Here is a 20,386-nt window from a genome sequence, read left to right on the forward strand (position 1 = left end):
AAGCAGGTAGGGTTTGAGTTGGTTTTCTTGTGGCCATTAATTAAAAGGCTCCTTCCGATCGGCTGCATTCACTTTTCTCCACGAACACATGTATTTAGGAGATGGCGGCTAGGAAAACATGGGATAGCAAGCCTAGTAGTTCCCCTGTCCCAAGGTAGTGTATGGAAATTTTAACCAAATTGGAGAGAGCAGGGATGTTCTGGATAGTCTGCACTATGCCCTGAGACTATTTGCATACTGCTTGCTTCATTGTTGACATTAGAGACGTGGGGAAACCCGCCTGCCAGGGCCCCCAGTGAGAACAGAGCTGGAGTATACAGGCAAGAAAGTTGTGACTTAGTCCAGGTGCCCACAAAGCTCGTTGGAGAACCAACTTCATTTGCTCATCTTGCCAAAACCTGCAGGGATCTCAAATCTCTACTCAGACTTTGGAAATTGTTCAACGGCCACAATGAGGCAACCATCTCACCCTAGGCTGGTTGAGAGGCCAGTGTGAATAAACCCTGATCGCCACCTGAAGTTCTCTTGAACAGACATGCAAAGGAGTTTGCTGTGTAGCCTTTTGGATTACTGTCTTCCACTTAAGACTTCTGAACCTCTCATCCTCGGGGCTAGAGTAAGTGCTTGTGGAAAAGGGGGTGGAGAAAGCACTTGGACAGGTAGCTGAGGCCCCGGGGACCTGGCTGGGTGCTCCTGTGGTGGACGGTTTCCCTTCTTGCCTTGATTACATTCATTCATTCATTCATTGAATCAACGGTCTCCCCACAAATGACTACGATTTCCACAGGGGCAGACTCCATGTCACTCACAGCACACCTGGCACACAGCAATTGCACTCTGAAGACTGAATAAATGGCAGTGGGCACATGAACTAAGAAATCCTGACAGGGGACTTCCCTCCTGTGGTTCCATACCCGCTTGCCAGTGCCAAGCAGGAGTCTGGGCAAGAAGCCAACATCCAGAGAGCTGCAGAGAGCCAGAATCGGGCCAAGGTTGGAAGGTCTCTGAGCCCGAGTGGAGATAAGGGTGCCAAGGTCACAAGAACACTGTTAGCGAGCACGGAGTGAATGTTTACTCCGTAACCAGCCCCAGACTGGCCTCTGCACAGGTTGTTCCATGCAAGCCCTGCCCCATCTCTGAATTTAAGAGTTGTGACCTTCCATTGTATAGATGGGGGAATGTGGCCATGGGAAGTTAAGCCTTATGGGCAGCCAATAGAGAGCCAGCTTCTAAACACAGGCCGGGCACATGCCCTGTACAACTGAACTAGCTGTGTTAGTCTGGGTAAACTAGGGAAACAAATCCACAGAAACTCATATGTATACGAGAGTTTTATGTAAAGGGTAAGTGCACATCAAGAAAGCATCCCAACCCAGTGCTGTCCAAGCCCATAAGTCCAACATTAGCCCCACAGCCTCCTCACCCCCATTGTGAATACAGAGCCAAGGAGACATGGGTTCCAGGTTGATCTGTTTATTGACAAATCAAATAAAAAAAGGAAGAAAAAAAGTCACTTAAAAGAGGGTATGAGATCCTAACTGTGCTTAACGGGGGCTGAATACAGCACTGGGGAAGGAGGGTGAGCGGACAGCACCTTTCGCAGAAAGAGGAGGGAGGAAGAGGAAGGAAAACCAGAGGTTACCATGCTCCAAGCTCACCTTCCAAGCTTGTGGCCAGCAAGGACAAGAGTCAGAATGGTTTGAGGGCAGCACCTTGGGAGCCTGTCTGAAAGATCTGAGAGCCGGAGGCAGAGTGGGGACAGGCTCTTGAGGAATTCTCTAGCACTAGAATGCTGTTTGTGGTGACCTGCAAGTTGGGGAGCTTAATCCTGGTCCTAGCCCGGTCTTGAACTAGTTGCATGACTTTGGGCAAATCACTGACCCTCTTCTCGGCTATCCAGTGAGCCAGGAGACCTTGCTGGCAGGTTCGGCTACAGCTCCAGCACTCTGCACCCCCAAGCATGGCCCTCTAAGTGGGGGGCCGAGGACGGACATGAGGGACTTCCGGAGACCTAGGACTCCTGAGAGACCCGGCCAAGGGGAGTGGGCGCTGGCCTTCACCTGGAGTCCACCCGTCAGCAGCAGTAGCAGCAACTCAGAGCAGTGACTGTGTGCACACCATGCAGGTGGCACCCACACCGCGCGTGTGAAATTCTCTCTCGACGCCAGAGTGGCCTGAGCCAAGAGAGACCGAGGTTAGCGCCGGCTTGGCTGAGTGGAAGGGCAGGGCCAGAGGACAAGGGTGGTCTGAAAAATCGAGCACGCACAGTGAAGGGTCTGGGGATCCAGGGGTCAGCGAGGCAGGTGGAGCAGAGGACCGGGGGCTTTGTTCGCATTGGGATAGGGAGGGACAGGGAGGTAGAGTCACGCCGCATGCCAGTGTGTGCCAGTCCATTCGTTTCTGAGCTCCTCTCCTCCCCCAATCAGAGCCCTGGCCCCTTAACCAGTTGAAGCAGCTCTTCTGGTGAAGATGCCACAATTGGCATCAAGATCCTTGATCCGTGCGGAGCGGACACCATGGTGGCATCTCCACGGTGAAGTAAGATGAGGTAGGCTGGGCCCGGGCTCCCTTTCTCCTGGCCAGGATGACATGAGGGGCCACTCCTCCCACCCTTGCTCAAAGCCACTGCCCTTCTTTGACAGCTGGGAGGGCCTGGCCTGCCCTGAGAAGGCACCCAGGAAGCCAAGGAGACCGCCTGCCCAATCAGTCAGCTGTACAGTGCCAAGGGCAAAAGGTCCCCAGGGACCAGGAGGGAGGGAGGGAGGAGTCCGTATTCAGGGTTTGTTTAGGAGAAAAATGTCATTCCGTTTCTGGGGACTGCACAAGGCCACACTGTGGCCTGGCAAAGACGGCCTGGAGACAAAACGTGAATGCATGCGTGTACACAGTGCAATTGCATGTGGGGGAACGGGACTAACCTAGACCTAGCTCTACAAGGGGATTTCAGGCTAAAACCATCAAGAGCCCGCATCGGACAGCCTTCGGCTGATACTCTAAAGACCTCAAACTGCGGGCGGGGGTCCTTGTGGACACAGGTCCCTGGTTCAAAGCAGCAAAGCTTTTATGAAGCAATTTCTCTACGAAAGGCACAAGTGTGAGAACAATGTGGGGGTTGAGGGGGACCTAGCAGCAGACACCCAGGAGCCCTGGGGCAGAGGGGGCCCCACCACGCCACACCCCAGCTCACTGGTCCAATGTCTGGATGGGCAGAGCAAGGCCACTCTTGGCAAAGGGCTTCATCAGACTGCTGGGATAGATGCAGCCCAGCTTCTCTGGGGTGGGGAAGCCCCACACCCTGTAGAAAGACAAGCCCAGCCGGTCCCCAATATAGAAGGGGCCCACCCACTTGGCACTAGTGCCATTCCTGGGGAGGGACAGCAAGAGGACCTGGTCCCCCACGCTCCACTCCTTCTCCCGGATCTCTTTCTTAAAGCGCCTGTTTTCCGCCTTCTCGGACGCCTTCTCGGCCATCCTCCAGTGCCGCTCCAGCAGCTCCCCCCACAGCTGGCCCAGGAAGATGTCCATCTTGAGGCCCTCGATGTTGGCGCTGCTCATCTCCCACCACAGGGGCTCAGTCAGCTTCGCCTCCTCCCCGGTCAGGATCTGGAAAGGCGTGGCCTCTGTGGACGAGGCCCTGAAGGCCAGGTGCAGCAAGGGGAGGGAGGCCGCCCACTTCTTTCCGTGCAGGAAAATGAACTCCTTCAGGGCCCTCTTGAATTCCCAGTAGACCGCAGAGCTTGTCAGGCATGGGAACTGGAGGGTCTTGTTCAGGAAGGTTGCCTGGGCCCCCAGGGCCAGGCCGCAGCTCATGAGGACATGCCGGGCAAACTGGGAGCCCTGGGTGGCCTCCAGCTTAATGGGGACCCCCCACCTGGCAAACACATGCTGCAGCAGCACCTGGGCCACCGCCATGTGCGTGTAGGGCTTCAGAGGGAACGCCTCCACCCACCTGGTATTGGGGTCGGCCACAATCAGCACGTGCTTGTGACCCTCCTCGCTGACGGTGATGGGGCCCACCACCTCAATCTGCAGGTTTGACCAGGGGGCAGTTGACCTGATGGGCCACGGGGACTCAATGGCCTTCAACTCATGGCCGAGCAGGCTCTTGGGGCCGCAGAACAAACAGCTCCTGCAGTACTCTCTCACGTGCTCCTGCATCCCGGGCCACCACCCCAGCAGTCGCAACTTTCTGAGGGTCTCCTCTGGGCTCTGGTGAGCCCCCATGGGAAGGTCATGCACGGAGAAGATCAGGTCCCTCCGGAGCTGCCTCGGCACCACCCAGACCCTGGACCTCTTGTCCCCCTTGAACAGAAGCAGCCCACTCTCCTTGTCCAGGCTCAGGGAGTGGGAGGCAGAGGCGAAGGGGGAGGAGTTGGGTAGTTTCTGCCCGGCCTGCAGCTTGGCCATGATGTCTGCCAGGGTGTTGTCGCCCAGCTGCAGGGCCAGCAGGTTGGGCCTCTTGCCCCTGCTGTGGGGAGACACCGCAGGGGCTGGCACATCCTCTGGCCACCGCCACGGCTGCCCGCCCCCCTGAGCACCCCGCTGGGCCAGCGTGTCCACGGTCACGGCAAAAAGGGAGCCCCGGTAGGAGGTTCGGTAGAGAAACGGGAGGGCCGGGAGGCTGGAGGTGAGGGACATGATGTAGGCGAGCAGGTCTGGGTGAGGGAGGGGAGCCCCGTCGGAGGAGAGGAACCCCCGAGCCCGCCAGAGGGGCAGGAGCTCCCAGAGGAGGCTGAAGAGCCAGTGGCAGTGGGTCAGGAAGACCACCGGGAAGCTGGACTGGCCAAAGCGCTCCAAGCCACAGGCCACGGCTGCCAGGTGGGCATGGGTGGCGGTGTGAAGGGAGCAGGAGAAAGAGAGGGCGACGGGGGCCCTGGTGGGTGACAGCACGTACAGGCCAAAGCCAGCGCACCACTCGTCCTCCCGGTAAAAGCAGGAGCCGGACACGTGGATGCAGACGAAGGTGGACAGGTCAGAGGAAGGAGGCAGCGCCTGGAAAACGCGCGGCACGTCAGCCGGGGCCGTCAGCAGGCGGTTCTCCCCCAGCAGGCCCTGGAGCAGCATCAGCTCCAGACTCCTCTTCCCCTTGTCCTGCACCAGCAGGGACCAGCGGACCAGCCAGGCTTTGGAAGCCCGGTGGCCCTGGCCGGCCTCGGGGTCCACAGTGGTCCGGGAGGCGTAGGAAAGGTCCAGGACCACGGGGACATCCCCGATGTAGCGGGAGAAGTGCTTGAGGGTCCAGGCCACCGCGTAGGGGCTGTCTCCCCCCACCTGGGGGCCCTCACTGTCCTCGTCCGGGAGCAGGGGTTTCGAGGTATAGGTGACGGGCTGCTTCCTCCCCGAGTGCTCCTGAGAGAGGATGGCCGTCAGCGCCACCTGGCTCACCATCACCTCCAGGCGGAAAGGCAGCTGGGGGTCGGGGGCTGCGAGGCACAGGGCGGACACCAGCGCGCGCTTCAGGGCCAGGAAGGCCTTCTCGTGCCCCTGCCCCCACTGCCAGTCTGGCTTCTGCTGGAGGAGGCTGCGCAGGGGGCCCACCAGGCCTTCGTAGTCAGGAATGGCCTCCCGGTGAGAGTCCATGAACCCCACAAAGAAGGAGAGTGAGGTGAAGTTGCTGGGAACCGTCAGCTGGGCCAGGTGGGCCAGAACCTCCTGGCAGGGGGCCTTCCCATCCCAGGGGGTGCCCAGGTAGGGAGACGCCACCCCCGGCAGGAGATCGATGTCCAGGGCCCCTCCCGGAGGATCCTGCAGGCTGAGGCACCGAAGGATCTCCTCTGTCAGGGAGGGGCACTCAACTCCAAACACTGACGCCAAGGTAACGTCAATCTCTTGGTCCTCGGCCCACGCCTGAGTCCCCTGTGCCTCTCTCTGCTCCTCTTCCTGCACCTCATGCTCCACTGTGCCTCCTTCTACCTGCTGCTGCTGCTGCTGCTGCTGCGGCGGCGGGCTCTCCACAGGCGCGGGGTTGTCGTCCTCCTCATCTCCCAACTCAGCCACGCTGGTGGAGCTGGGAGGAAGAGTCTTCCATACCTTCAGGAAGTTGCCGATGTCGGCGTCCAGCCTGCAGGCGAGGAGCAGAGTGGAGTGATTGGGGGTCTTGGTGGGAAGAGGAAGGAGAGGCAGCCAGCCCTACCCTGAGGAGCGGGGAAACCTCATCTGGAGAAACCCCCGCAGAAGCACAGCGATCCCTAAGCCGCCCCAGGTGGTAGCCATCAGTTAGGCTACCACCCACAATCTCCTCCACTGCCCCCCGCATGTGCCGGGGCCTAGATGTTCAAATGCAGGCCTTGGTGGTTTATCACATCTAAGCCTTGCTGCCAGATAACACTGAAGCCGCTATGGAACCTCTGGTCCGGCAAGCAGCAGCTTCCAATCCTGTAATCCGATCACAGGATGAGGCAAACCTCATCCACATCTGTTTCTTCCTCCCCAGCAAAATGGGCCTGGGGGCCATGGTCCGGGGAGCAGACCCCTACTGAGAAGGTCCTGCCTGCAGCCCCCTGCTGGGCCTAAGAAACTGGAAGGGTGACAGCCCAGTGGTTCAATGGGGACAGAGGCCGGAGGAGCTTCATTTTGCCAGCACTAGCAAAGGGACCTTGGAAACGTCCGTTGAGTGTTAGCTTCCTCGTGGGTAAAGTGAGAGGAGCGGTCGTTTTGATGGTTCTAACTCAAGTTGTGGGGATCGAGTGGGATAAGAATGCATGTGAGATTACTAGACAGACGGCCCCTTCGTCCTTACACAGTGAAGCCGGGAGGAGGCTGGTGGCTGCAGCCTGGGTACCAAATGGATAAAACAGAAACCGGCTGTGTGGCCCTCAACAGAAGAACGGATTAAACACACCGGGTGTCCACGTAAGGGAACTGCACCCAGTCACGACACTGAGCCACAAAACTCACGTGACACACATCTGGGAAACTAAGAAAACGGGCGAGCAGAGGTAAGTGGCAGAGGATGCCTGTAGTATATCAGATGTACCATCTCAACCCTGCAAAGCCATAGTGTAGGTGGTCTACGGATATATAAATATCAGGTAAAAGTGCAAAGGGGGAAAAAAAAGAGCTGATACCAAGGGCTCATGTAGAAAGCAAATGTGTACCAAGGCGAGAATCAGGCCAACCCCTCTGCTCATGACCAAGCTCGGGACAAACGTGGGCTAGCACTAACGGGACGTTCCCATCAGCCCCAGGACAGAGAGGCAGGGAAGGAAGGGCTGGCCCATTACCTGCTTGGCTTCTTCAGAAACTCTTCCAAGGTGGGGCCGTCACGGCCCAAGGGGTCATCGGGTACCATGAAGAGATTCCCAGCAAAGGTGAAGGGCAGCAGCCTGAGCCCCAGAGAGAAGAGAGGGGGCTGTAAAGGGGCCCTTGACCCGCCCACACTCCATTGCCACCTGGGTGACCCGACAGCCAAACGGGAGTGGAGACTCACATCTCCTCCCAGAGGACATGAGGGGGAGCACTGCAAGCCCCTCTCTTGGCCCCGGTATTTCCCCTGCCCAGGGGCTGCCTGACCCTCAAGGAGAAGGAGCAGAACAGCCCCTGGGAGTCACCTCACCGATTTTTAACCAGAAGTTTCTTGGAATTCGTCATCAGCACGTGGAGCTGCTCGTTGGTGACGATGATGCCGTCTGTCTCCTCGGCCAGCTTGATCATGAATCTGCAGGGAGAAAGGAAGGCATTTGTGCCCAGGAACCAGCCCCTCACTCCCCAAGGCTGTGAGAAGACTTCCAAGCGTTCTTTTAAAAAGCGCAGCCTCTAAGCAGAAAGAAAACATTTTGGAATGATGAGTTCACATGGGCTTGATACAATCTATGTACGGATTGTTATAGATAGAGCTGTAAGGGCCCCCCCAAAAAAATTATTTTAAAAGAATGCAGCCTCGCATTGAGGGGACAAGAACATTCCCCTTTCTGGTCAGGAAGCCTAAGAAGCCATCCCCGCCTCTCTGCGGCCATCTGAGATTCCTCAACTTCCCATCTGTTTACCCAGCAGCCACCCTGGGGGACTCAGATGCACACATACCCAGATGCACACATGCACATACAAAGGCACTCCCCTTACAGATGTACAAACAAAACGACGCATTTGTCCACATCCACACACACACACACACACTGTTCGGTGATCACACCTGTAAACTGCAGATAAAACACTGACCCTGTGATTGTGAAAATGAAACTGAGCGAGACCATGCCCTTCAGTGTCTCGTGCGATGTCTGCCACCCAGTATACACATCAATCAGAGTGTTATTCTGCACCGGTGCACAGCATCTATAGACAAATGTATGCCTTACAACACATACACAAGCAGGTGCTTGGACAAACACCTGTATTTTCTCTGAGATCACCACTTCTCTGAAGAGGGGTATGACCAGAGAGAAAGCCAAGATGAAGGGCTCTGGGCTTCCTGAAACTGTCCAATCCCACTACCGCCACATGCAATTCCACAAGTGCCCAGCAAAAGGGCCTCTGTAGAAACGCTGTCTTGCCTCAACCCCAGGCCCGCACTGGCGGTATACAGGGTGATACCATTGGCCTTTTAACCGCAAAGTCAGCAGTTCAAAACCACCAGCCACGGTGCAGGACAAAGACGAGGCTTTGTCCTCCCATAAGGAGCTACAGTCTTGGAAACCCACAGGGGCAGTTCTACCCTATCCGATAGGGCCGCTATGAGTCGGTGTTGACTCAGTGGCAGTGAGTATGGTTTGGGAGTTTAAACTCTTTACCCTGGCACATGCTTGACAGGTCTAGCTGGGCAGTTCAAGCCCAACAGTGGCTCCCCGGGAGAAAGCCCAGGCATCCTCCTTCAGTAAAGATGTACCGCCTGGGAATGTCATCGGGAAGTTCTACTCTGATCTGTCGGGTCAGTAGACATCAGAACTGACTCCGTGGAAGTGGGTTATGGGAGTCCTGACTGAGGACGGGGCGAAAACAGGGTGGATGCTGGGTCTTGGGAAGAGTGGAGAGAAGAGAGCCCTTCCTACCTGGGGTGGGAAATGCCTAAGGAAGGCTAAGACCACACTACTTGGCCCCCAGCATTGACTCCAGGGCCAGGGACTACTAGAGCAGGGATCTCCATGATGTCATCGTGGGAGGACCACAGCCTCCCCCAGATCTGAGGCAGGAGATGAAACCCAGTCCACTGGCTCGGCGGCCATGGAGGGGAGCAGGATTTTAGGACTGGCAAGCAGGGAGGCGTGTGGGATTCAGATAGAGGGCTGGGCCAGACTGACTCCAATTCCAGAGGCCAGCCCAGGGCCTCGAACCACATGCAGCCTTAGATCAACACCTCCGGCTAGGTCTGGCCAGAAGAGGGGACGGATGCAGCACCGTGAGACATTCACTTTACCCTAACTGATAGACTCCCCAGGCCAGGTGCGTGCGGTCCCCCTGATGCTCACTTGAAGCTCTGGAAGTCACCTCGGCCAGCCTGCCCCACAGCAGGTGGGTCTCCTCCACCCAACCGTCACAGGGGCAGGAAGACTGTCTGCTAAGGAAACAGAGCTCCAGCATCCCAATCAGGAATGACCCTTACTTGGACTTCTTCGTTGAGAGCCTACACTCCACCCATTCCTCTCTGGCCGTGATCCCCCTCTGAAGGACTCGCCTTCATCTCCCCCGGACACTGCAGCCCAGCCCGGCCTCCGGCCCTGCCGAGGGAGGGCTCGGCGGGCAGGCCCACCTGTAATCGTAGGTGGTGATCTTCTTGCCGTTCTCGATCTGGGAAGGGGTGATTGAAAGCATCCTGAGGGCATGCAGCTTCGACAGAAAGTGGCTCTCTGCAGGGAAAGGCGGCGGAGGGCAGATGGTCAGGGCCAGGGCTCCGGGGACAGGTGGAGGGCGGGGCAGACAGGTGGACCCTGGGCATGCTAGGCGGGGAGGGGCGGGGCTAGCTTACCTCTCACTTTCCGGTTTTTCCTCAGCTGCCAGGTGGGCACAAACACAGTCACCTCCCGGTGTCCCCGGTTCCAGAAATACTGCACGGCCATGGCTATGCCACGGCAGGAGAAGTAGTGCTGGAGGCCGTGCCTGTGTGGGAGCTGGGCGTGAGGGGCGGCCTCCTGCTGCACACCCCTCTGGGCGGGCCGACTGGGCAAAGACACCAACCACACCCAGCAAACGTCCCGTGAGCACCTCCTGCCAGACACTGCATGCGTGTGCACGTGTGTGTACGTAAGCATGTGTGCACACGTGTAGAGGAGGGGAAGAGGGCAACCTCCGTTGTGGAAGCGGGAGGCAAGCCGCAATCCTGATCACTTACTGAGCGCTGCCTGTTCATTTGCTAGGCACTCGTGTGCGCTCAGCACAGAAGCCTACCCAGTAGCAACCTGGTCGGCGTGGCCAATGAGCGAGCGCTTTGATGGGTGGGCGATCTCTGAGTCTGTGAGGGGTCAGGAAATGCTTCCTGGAAATCAGGCCATCCAGCCTAAAAGTTTGCCAGCTGGCCTGGGGCCTGAGCTTGAGAGATCCCGTGGAAAGAGCACGGGCCTCGGCACTGGACAGACCTGAACCCAAAGGCCAGCTGGCCCCTTACTGGCCCTGGTAGATTGGTCAAGACTCCTCACCTCCCAGAGCCCGTGTCTGCATCTACCGAGGAGGGAGGACAGAACCCTCCCTGGACAGGGCTGCTGTGAGGGTCGATGCACATGAGCCCCTTCCCTTCACATGGGGTCCTTATTGGAGCCCCATGCTTCCCGTGAACAGAGGCCAATGGAGACGCCCACATCCCATCTCCCAGGGACACCCTGCCCCAGATCCCCGGCCTACCCCAGCCCCGCCCATGGCTACTCACACCATGGCCACGCTGCTGCCGTCAATGACCACTCGCCGTAAGCCCTGGTCCCCAGGTTCCTGGGACAGGCTCAGCTCAAAGGGTGTATTCAGGGCCTCGTGGTACCGCTGGAAGCTGGTCACTGTGCCGTTGGCGTGCGGGTGTCGATGCGGCTGCTTCGGGGTCCCTTCCAGGGCCCCCAGGAGGCTCTCTGCCTGAGGATGGTGCTGACTGCTGGGGGTCAGGGTGGTGTCAGGCTGGACACCCTGCCTTCCAGCCTCCCCCTGGCCCCTTGCAGCAGCAGTGGCAGCGGCACTGCCCTTTGCCACAGGCTGGACTTCACTTGGGAGCTTGGCTCCACCCACCGTCACCCCTGAATCTTGGGGTGCCTGCTGAGCTGCCACCGTCTTGGGAGCTCTGGGGGCTTTCGAAACGGCAGGGGCGGCAGGGGCTTTGGAAGCTTTCGATCCTGTCTTGGCTACAGCTACAGCTGGAGCTTTGGACGTCTTGGAGCCGCCGGCGGGTGATGTTTTCACCAAGGGCATCGGTTGGGCTGTGGACGGTTGAGGGGCTGGGGGCCCCATTTGCACGGCAGGTGCTGGCTGACTCACAGCTACTTTCTGAGCTATGGGCGCCGCCTGGGCAGCTGGCTTGGCTGGAGCTGCAGGCACTTGGTGCGCTGCAGGTGCTGTGTGGGCCACCTGGCTGCTGGGAGCTAGAAGCGCTTCCGGAGCGGCAGGCAGCAGTTGCATTGTGGGTACCTTCTGAGCCAGGGGTAGAGCTGCAGCCACACACACTTGGAGAGTGTCAGGCCCTGTTTGAACGTAAGGTCCTGCCTGGGCTGTCAAGGCGAGGGGCATCTCTGGGGCTGAAGGCATGCTTTGCCCTGCGGATCCCATTGGAAAGGAACCTTCTTCGGGCCCCTGACGGTCCCCTTGCATGTTTCCTTGATCCCCCGCCTCACCTACAGCTTGGAGTTGAGGTGCACCGGGAGAGGGTGGCGCCCTCTGGGCCAGTCCTGGGCTAACTCTGTCCTTGGCCCCTGTGTCCCCTGGGGTCACCAATAAACTCATGGCTTTTTGTGGAAGTCTCTGGCCGCAGTCAGGCCTCCCCGGCTCTGGTCTGCAAGGTGGACTGCCCACGCTGGACCGAGGGAACAGCTCCTCAGGCTTCCATCCCAGGCCTAAAGGCAAAGGACCCTGCCTGGGAAGCTTGGACTGCACGGGGCCTCGAGGCTCTGCCCGAAGGAGGAGGAGGGGAAGCACACGGGACAGGGGCCAGCCTAGGTGGAGAGAGCGCAGCTCATGGTTGCTCCAGTAGCCACTGGCCACAAGGGCCTGAAGGGTGGCCCTGGGCCCCAGGCTTTTCAAGGCGGACACACACCCTGCGCTGATGATGGCGACAGAGAGGAGCGTGCGGCTGCCAAGCTCTGGGCCTGCCTTCGCCGAGACAAGGCTCTTGTGTGGCTTGAAGAAGCCTGGCGGCTGGTGGCTTGCCGGGGTCCTTCCTCACGCACGCTGTGCACACCATCTTGGTTGCTGGAACCGACCCTAGAGGAAGGGCAAGTTCATTGGGAAAGTCGGAAGGCAGCTCTTACTACTTCCCTGGGGCTGGGTGAACAGGGGCAAATGGAGAAAAGCCAGACCTATTCTTCCGAACTTAACTGTCCTAGCCGGGTTTCTGCCTCCTGCTGTTTGGTCTGGATGGGGATCTCCAAAGGGCCAAGGATGCCTGACACCAATGGTTCCCGGGGCCAGTTAACCTTGTCCAGTCCTCTAGGTCTCCACTGGGGAAGGTCTCCATCGCCAGTAAGGGCCCAGGACCCTCCCCCTTAGACCCCATGGCCAGGTCTCCCTTCGGCTGGTGGGGAGGGCAGAAAAGGAGTTCCAGGTTGGACAGGGTGTCTGAGATGCCTGCGTGGCCCGGCCACTGGATGATGTCCCACAGTGCCCCACATCAGGCTGAGCAGCAAAGGGCAGCTGCACCAGGTCCCCTGCCTACTGGTCGCCATAGCACCAGACTATGCCCATGTCACTCGGGCCTCCCTGATCCCCCTTGGGGCCAGCAGAGGGGCAGGGCCCCAGCACAGCTGCCCCACCAGCCCCTCCAGCCAGTTCTGGGTTGTGGTGAAGGATTCAGTCAGCCCCCTCACCATCAGACACTGGCAGGAGGAAGAGGCGCTGGGCCCTGAGGAAGGCACTGTGCAGGACCAGAAGGTAGCCAGCTCAGGGCTACCCAGGCTCAGAGAGGAAGTCAGCCCTGCGCTTGTGTGGAACGAGCTGTCCTTCCTCACCCACAGCACGCATCCCCACGCAGCATGTGCAGGGGGCCAGCCCCGCTCTCCTCCGCCCCGTTACCTCACACCCCCATGGCCTTCCAGGGCCCCCTCCACAGAGGGGAGAAGGCCCGCAGGGATGAGACACAGGAAAGCCTGCGTTCAGGATCAAGGGACCTGGTTCCCACGTGACCTCAAAAGATTTGGATCCGTGTGTGAGGGAAGCGTCATCCTCTGGGTCTCAGGCTCCACCGACCACCCACCCCACCACCCCTGTCAACTGGCAGACTGTGCTGGACGCTCTGCGTGTCCACTTCTTCTCCACCACTCTAGAGTTCCATCAGAGCCCAGGGGACGGGAGCTTGCCCCTTCTACACACTAGCCACTGGCCACAGATGCCCACGCACCCAAGCTGGAGGAAGACTGGATACTTTGGATTCTGGCTCTGCCACTTCCTGGTGACGTGACCCGGGGGTGGGGGTGGAGTGGGGGGTTATTTGTACTGCCTGTGTTGCACTGCCCCAACTGTTCAATGAGGAAGATGATCACTCCTGTCTTGGCACCTGTCGTTATGTAGCTTCGGTGCACAAATATCAGCGCCACTGCGCAGCAGCTGAAGAAGGTGCTTGGTAGCTTGCCCGAGGGCCTCTAGTGAGTGACCGGAGCAGCACCCCAGCCCCGGTCTGCCAATTCTGGAACCAGAGCCCCTCCCTCCCAGTGACCTCAGGGGCATCCTGTGGGATTCAGACCTAACCCTCCCCCGGAAGATCTTCAAGCACAGTCTGCGCCCATAACCACGGTAACTGCTGCCTAGAGAGGACAGAGGATGAGATGAGGTGCGGGGCCAGTGTCCAGGGGAACCCCACAGATAGGCGCAATGGTTGAAGGACCCAGGAGCAGGGCCTCTGATTTTCCAGCAAGGCCAAGGGCTCTCATTTAGAGAGCTAGTGCGCTCAGGGATCGGCCCTGCCCGGGGTAGGCTGACCTTGCGTTGCTCAGCTTTATAGTTTGAGTTCTACCACCACAGGGGCAGGAGCACCCTCCTCCTCATCAACTGAATGGCACGGTGGTGTGCACACTCGGGTCCCTCTCACATCCCTGTCTCCGACACCCATGCCCTCTTCCTTCTGCCCATTATGAAACCATGTGGGATCTCGAACATCCTTCCTGAAAAACACCAGTTTCTCCGCTCAGGCCTCAGCTCTGCTGAGAGCTAGGCCCACCTCCTCCGCCCGCACCCACCTCCTCCCCAAATAGCCTGGAACCTGCCCAGACACTTAGGCTCAGGTCTAACCTCTTTCAGTCCCAAACCAGACCCAAAACGAAGGGGCAGCCACTGTACCTGGATGGGACCTCAGCTCACCCCACTGCCCTGCATCTGACTAGGCACCCAATGATGCTCACACTACTCAGCTGCTCGCCACCTTCCAACTCCATGGAGACAATATGTCAAAGGACCAGGCGTGTCGGGGAAGAAAATGACAGGTGTTTTCTTTCTCCTTCTGCAAAGTGCTTAAAACCTCTGTCGTGACAGCAACTGCTCAGTATTTCCCGGTTGAAAGGTACTATGTTACTGTTGGTTGTCCGCAAGTCGGTGCTGCCTGCCAAACCTGGCCCAAACATGGAACAAAGCACAGCCCCGTTGCACACCATCGTCACACTCTTCGGTGCGTCTGAGTCCATTTGACAGAGAAGTTTCAACATGTGAAGGTCTGAACTCCTACGTATTGAGTATTTCCTGTGTGCCAGGCCCCCTCTGCACATCATCTAATGGATTCCTTTCGCAGTCTTATGAGGACATTACTCTAATCCCCACTTTGGAGCAAGGGAAGGTACGTGTTCAAGGTCATACAGGTCGTGTAAGCAGGGATATTCAGGCACGCTGACTCCCAAGAGTGGGGTCTTACTCATGATGCTAAAGATGCCATACAGAAAGATAAGGGGCCATGGGCCTTTTCACCCCAGATATCATCTGGAGCAACTGTCCTACTTAGAGCGCACCCAGACCTTTACCAGAGCAGGTAGAGGAGGCAGTGACAAGTACACAGAGAGGCGGCCAAGGCGACACAAAAATAAGGCCAGGGAAAAAGCCACATAGTTCTAAGAACATATTGCCACTGTCCCAAGGCCCTTTGTCAACTTATAAATGAAATGAAAACAATAATGCAAAATAGTCTAAGACTCGCTAGATGCTTTATTGTGTCACACCTAGTTTAGGACTTTCCTTTCCCAAAAATTAGTTACCATGTATGCTCTGCCTTCCAGAACCCGCCCAGTGTACACTGCACAATACTCAAAAAGCCCAGACAATGGCAGCAGTACCAGCCGTAGAAGTGGGGGCAGTCCAAATCCAGCCCACCGCCAGTCAATCCCAGCTCATCGAGGCCCTAGATAACAGGAGAAACTGCTGCGTGGGGTTTCCGAGTCTGCAAATCTTCACAGGCACAGGCTGCCTCACCTTTGTCTGGCGAACAGCTGGCAGGTTTGAACCACCGCCCTTTCAGTTGGTTAGCAGACCAACACTTAACCCCCTGCACCCTAACAGACGGTGCCACCAAATCCATATGCGATCAAGCTCAACATCAAGAAGGCTTGCCCACCAAGCTAGCTACCAGTTGTCTGTCGTCCATTCTTACTTATGAAGAGACGAGCAAGAATCACCAGATACAGGAGGAAAACATCGAAGGGGACTATAAAGACAAAAACATACAGGTGAAAAACAGCATGAGGGCAAAGAAGCTAGGCAAGGATGAAAATGCCAAAGATGCCAAAACAAGTTTATGAATAGCATTCTCCTCCGAGCGATCATGGAGAAAACAAGAAGCCAACAAACCAAACCTGGGGCCATTGAACCTCAAAGAGACCCTTAGTAGAGTTTCGGCAGCTGTAAATCTTCACGGAGCAGAGAGCATCTTTCTCCTGCTGAGAGGCTACTGGATCTGAACTGCTTCTGTGGCAATTAGCAGCCGAATGCCTAGCCCACCATGCCACCAGGGACAGGATGCTTTTTTTTTTTTTTAAGAGAGAACCTAAAGGCGTTTAAACATTAAAAAAAAAAAAATGATGGCAGCAATGAAAGACAAAGAAAAGGATTAGCAGATAAAGCTGAGGAAATCTCCAGAAAGTAGAGCTAAAGGTCAAAGAGTTGGAAAACAGGAGGGGGAAAATAAGAAAATTACAACACCAGTCCAAAAAGCTGCTCTGAACAGAAATTCCGGAAAGAGAAGCCAGACGAAACATAGGGAAATAAATCATCCAGAAACTTGTTCCCAGATTTTTTTTCTATATATGAAAACAATGAATGTCCATCTAAGAGGGTCCACCCAAGACCATACACAATAGACAGAAACAGGTCCCCCACCCCACACACACAGGTGCACCTCCGGGAAGCCTCCGGACACAGAGGGGAATTAGATGTTCCCCTAAACAAAGGGCCGGAGCTCAAAGTCCAGGTCAGGATGCCTCACCATTTCTGAAAGAAAACACTTCCCTTTATACTTTATTGCTTCTATTTCATAAGTGTGTCTAAAACCCATCTATAAAATAATAAACACTTGTAAAGACATGCTGTCCACCAAGGGACCTTTAATATGCAAAGTCCTCCCATCGAACCTCCTATCAAACCTTTCCCGGATGTCACTAGACTAGAGAGCATCTTCCAGCCAGTCGAGGAAGGATGCTAAGAATGGAAGTCCAGCATAGGGAGAGCCGGGAACAGGACAGCATTGTTCACATCCAGACTCGGGCACTGGCCAGCTGGGGCTGCAAGCCTCAAGATTAGCAGTTGGAAAGTGCCAGCCAGTCCCTGGGGGAGAGACGGGGCTTTCCCTCTTGGGAACTCACAGGGGGAGTTCTCCCTTGCCCTAGAGCAGCGGTTCTCAATCTGTGGGTCACGACCCCTTTGGGAGTCGAGCCACCCTTTCACAGGGGTCGCCCAATTCATAACAGTAGCAAAATGACAGTGATGAAGTAGCTACGAAAATAATGTTATGGTTGGGAACCGTATGAAAGGGCCGCGGCGTTGAGAAGGTTGAGGACCACTGCCCTAGAGGGTCACGGCATGTCAGAATGGACTTGTTGGCAGTGAGCATTTTAATTTACTCTTGGCAGGCACTGGTCTAGGGTGGCAGTTATCACCAGGCCCACAGGACCACTCATTCAGATTAGGGATGACTCCAGAGACAAGCCTATGGAGAGCGGTTATAGAGGAAGCTACCGGTGACATACTCCAGCAACCCAGGCAGAAGACGACCTGCAGCCCAGGAAACAAGAGACAGAACAAAGAGAAAATGCGCAGGATGCCAAGCCTGAGGGCAAACTGAAGCCTCAGAATGATAGCCATGCAGGCCGAGGAAGCAACTGAGCAAGAAGGAGGGAGGTCTTGAAAACACACCTCGAACCACCTTGTAGGAAGGAAAGGATGCTCAGAGGCTACCAGAAGTGCGAAGAATTAGCAAAGGTACCCAAAACCTCAAGCAAATTGAAAATGAAGAGTTGTTCGCCTTGGGAAAACCAAAAAAGTAAGAAAGCATCATGATCGTAGACGTCAATGCTTAGATGTAGTGGCGTGTGTAGGCATCAGAATGCAAATACTAAATAAAGACGAAGCAGAAAAGTAAAGTCTCGTTATATTGGGGCAGAGAGGGGAAAGAGCGGAAAGGGTCTAAGTCATCACCTATAAGAAGTACAGTAATGATATCTAAAAGAGACAATTACTCATTCACTGCCATCACATCAATGCTGACTCACAGAGACCCCCAGTGGGCTTCTGAGACTGGAGCTTGTTTATGGGAGTAGAGAGCCCAGTTTTTCCCTCGAGGAGCCATCGCTGGTTTTGAACTGCCGACCATGCAGATCGCAGCCCAACCCACAAGCACTACACCACCAGAGCAAGACAATAGTATATGCATATTTTTTCATAAATATAAAACTCACTGCCATTGAGTCATGCCTCATAGCGACACTAAAAGGGTCCCTCGCTCTCTCCTGCCCTCTTGTCTCCCATCTCCACATGGACCTCCAAGCAGGGCTGAGGTGAGCATGCTACCATGAAATGGTCTGACTCCTTTATTTTACTCTCTCTCTCCCATCTCTCCCATTTCTCTATGACTTTATTATAATCTTCATATATATTTTAACATTACAATGGCGCTTACTGAACCCGTGATAGGGTGAGGGGCTGGCTTCCCCCACAATCAACTACAACTAAGTGTAAGGAAAATAGCTAGGTGCCCACAACTAGCAGTGTGCTGGTCACTGCCTAAGGATCAGCTGAGCCGGGAAGGGGCCTGGTGTTCGGCGTGGCCAATTCCTATGGTGTCCGCTTTCAAGGGACCAGTAAAACTCCACTGGATGGCAAAATTGCTGCCATCTTCACAATGCACTGGGAGGAGCCAGTGCCAGCCACCACTGCCAACAGCCAATACAACTCCCACTACTCCTTGCTCCTTGGAGTAGAGCAACTTCCAAGTCAAGAGGCGGCAGGTCACACCCAGTGCCAGGGCTCCAGAAGCCACTTTCTCTGATGGTCACTTCCCCTGAGCTATCTTCCTCCATGGCCTCGTTAGAGAAGGGACAGCTACATATCACCTTTCCTCTCTGCTGCCCAGCTTACCCTCCACTGTTGCCCAGGAGGGCACAAGAGCGGAACATGGGTCACCCCTGGGTGCTTACGATCCCTAGTAAATGCCTCGTTTCCACTTGCTGATTTCACCTCAGGAGTGGCCGGCCTCCCCGGCCAGCGTTGCTTTTCGCTGCCTGCATATGTGATTCCCAGCCAGTTGCTCGTGTGTTCGTGGAGATTTTTCTGGCTAACCAGCCTCATAGAAACCACCTAGCCCTCCTCTACAGAGAAACCTGTATACTTTCTGGACCTGCACCCTAGGGCCCCCAGCTTCCCTCTTCTCCCCTGAGTCACCCTCCAGTCACTCTGCCAGCAGGTCACGATGAGAGTGCACCAGTCTATGTCCTTGCAGCTTGGACTGGGGTCAGCCAGGGCACCTCCACACAGAAACCACAGGCCATCCTTATTGTGGGCAGTTGCCATGTGTCAGATCACTGGTGCTCAGAGTGTGGCATCCAAGCCGCTCACTTTACAAACCAGGAGGCTCAAGAGAAACAAGGATTTGCTCACAATCATATCTCTGGTTAGCTCATCCCGACTCATCGTGAGAGCCTACAGGGCAGAGAAGGACTGCTCCCCAGATTTCCAAAGCTATACACCTTCATAGGAGCGGAAACTCTCACCTTTCTCTCCGGGGCCAGCTGGGGGGTTTGACCCACTGACGTTGTGGTTAGTAACCCAACGCCGTGAGGCTCACAGAGCAGCAATACTAAGCGACACTGACACACGGTGGCTCCGCACGCTGGGCCAACAGTATTTACTCAGACATGGTTCCCGCCGGCTTTCACAATCGCTTCAGGTGGGGGCTATTCCGAGCTTACGTTCTACCATTGGGGAAAAGAGGCTCAAGGGAGGAGACCGTATGTGAAAGTAGGCAGCCTTGTCCTGACCTCTACCCCCAAACTCTCTCCACCACACCTATCTGTCCAGGTGACAGCAAATCCAACCAGATCGCCTAGGCTCTGGACCGCTCAACGCCATCCTGCCCTCCTGCTCCGGTCTCAAACATCCTTCCTTTCTGCTTCTTCTGTGCAGTGAGCAAGGTGTTGCGTGGCACATTCTCACGTGACATTTCCATCTTGCACAGTGCCTTTCCCGTGGGAATGAGAAAGGGAAATGGGAGAAAGTGGGGCGGGGGTGTTTGAGGGAGCCACTGGACACAGGAACAGGACCTGGACTAAAAGCCTGCAGAGACATAACGGAGAACACGGGCCCCAAGAGCCCGCAGGCAGTCTGGAGGGCTGACGCAGACAGGCCTGGAAAAAATGACGGGATCTGGGGGGCCAGGCACCTCAGAAAGCACAGCCCCATAGAAGGGCGAGCTGTTGTCTTTGTTTTAACAAAGGACCCAAAGACTGCTCGTGCTAACCCAGCCTACCCCAGCTACGGATCACTCTGACTCAGAGGGGCCCCAGCACATCTGTTCTGCCTCCCCTAGCACCTCTCTAACGCTTGGGAAAGCTGCTGACACAGCAACTCAGCCTCAGAGCTGAGGGTGGAGCTCCCCAGCCTGCCTGCTCGCCTGCCCCGCCTGCCTCAGGGTAGTCACCACCCCACTCCCCCCATCGTCCTTCTTCCCCCACCCTCCCCACTACTGACTGTTCAGGGCCTCCCCTACACATGGCCTTGACCAATTGGGATATTTGATACAGACTAGGCTGAGGAAGGTAGGGTGTGTGTGTGTGTGTGTGTGTGTGTGTGTGTGTGTGTGTGTGTG

The 20,386-nt window shown here is 56.3% G+C and overlaps 1 protein-coding gene across 1 annotated transcript; it reads right to left on the bottom strand.

Moving 5' to 3' along the window:
- Positions 1-1,457: 1,457 nt before the first annotated feature.
- NYNRIN (NYN domain and retroviral integrase containing) lies at positions 1,458-14,699 on the bottom strand. Its single transcript, XM_045287656.1, has 8 exons — positions 14,613-14,699; positions 12,155-12,255; positions 10,793-11,002; positions 9,899-10,089; positions 9,683-9,779; positions 7,556-7,657; positions 7,224-7,325; positions 1,458-6,061 (listed from the first exon to the last, which is right to left on the bottom strand). The coding sequence occupies exons 1-8, from the start codon at positions 14,697-14,699 to the stop codon at positions 3,184-3,186; spliced, it is 3,768 nt and encodes a 1,255-aa protein (XP_045143591.1). The 3' UTR covers positions 1,458-3,183.
- Between the last annotated feature and the right edge of the window lie 5,687 nt (positions 14,700-20,386).

Source organism: Echinops telfairi, unplaced genomic scaffold (genome assembly GCF_000313985.2).
Source record: "Echinops telfairi isolate 266 unplaced genomic scaffold, ASM31398v2 ScPeMD7_18;HRSCAF=68, whole genome shotgun sequence".
Lineage (NCBI taxonomy): Eukaryota > Metazoa > Chordata > Mammalia > Afrosoricida > Tenrecidae > Echinops > Echinops telfairi.

Coding starts and splice junctions, on each gene's coding strand:
- NYNRIN (XM_045287656.1), bottom strand. CDS start 14,699: ATGGTGTGCAACGGGGCTGTGCTTTGTTCCATGTTTGGGCCAGGTTTG. Junction 7,326..7,555: donor AAACTTCTGGTTAAAAATCG/GTGAGGTGACTC, acceptor TCTGGGGCTCAG/GCTGCTGCCCTTCACCTTTG. Junction 6,062..7,223: donor TTTCTGAAGAAGCCAAGCAG/GTAATGGGCCAG, acceptor CCTCGCCTGCAG/GCTGGACGCCGACATCGGCA.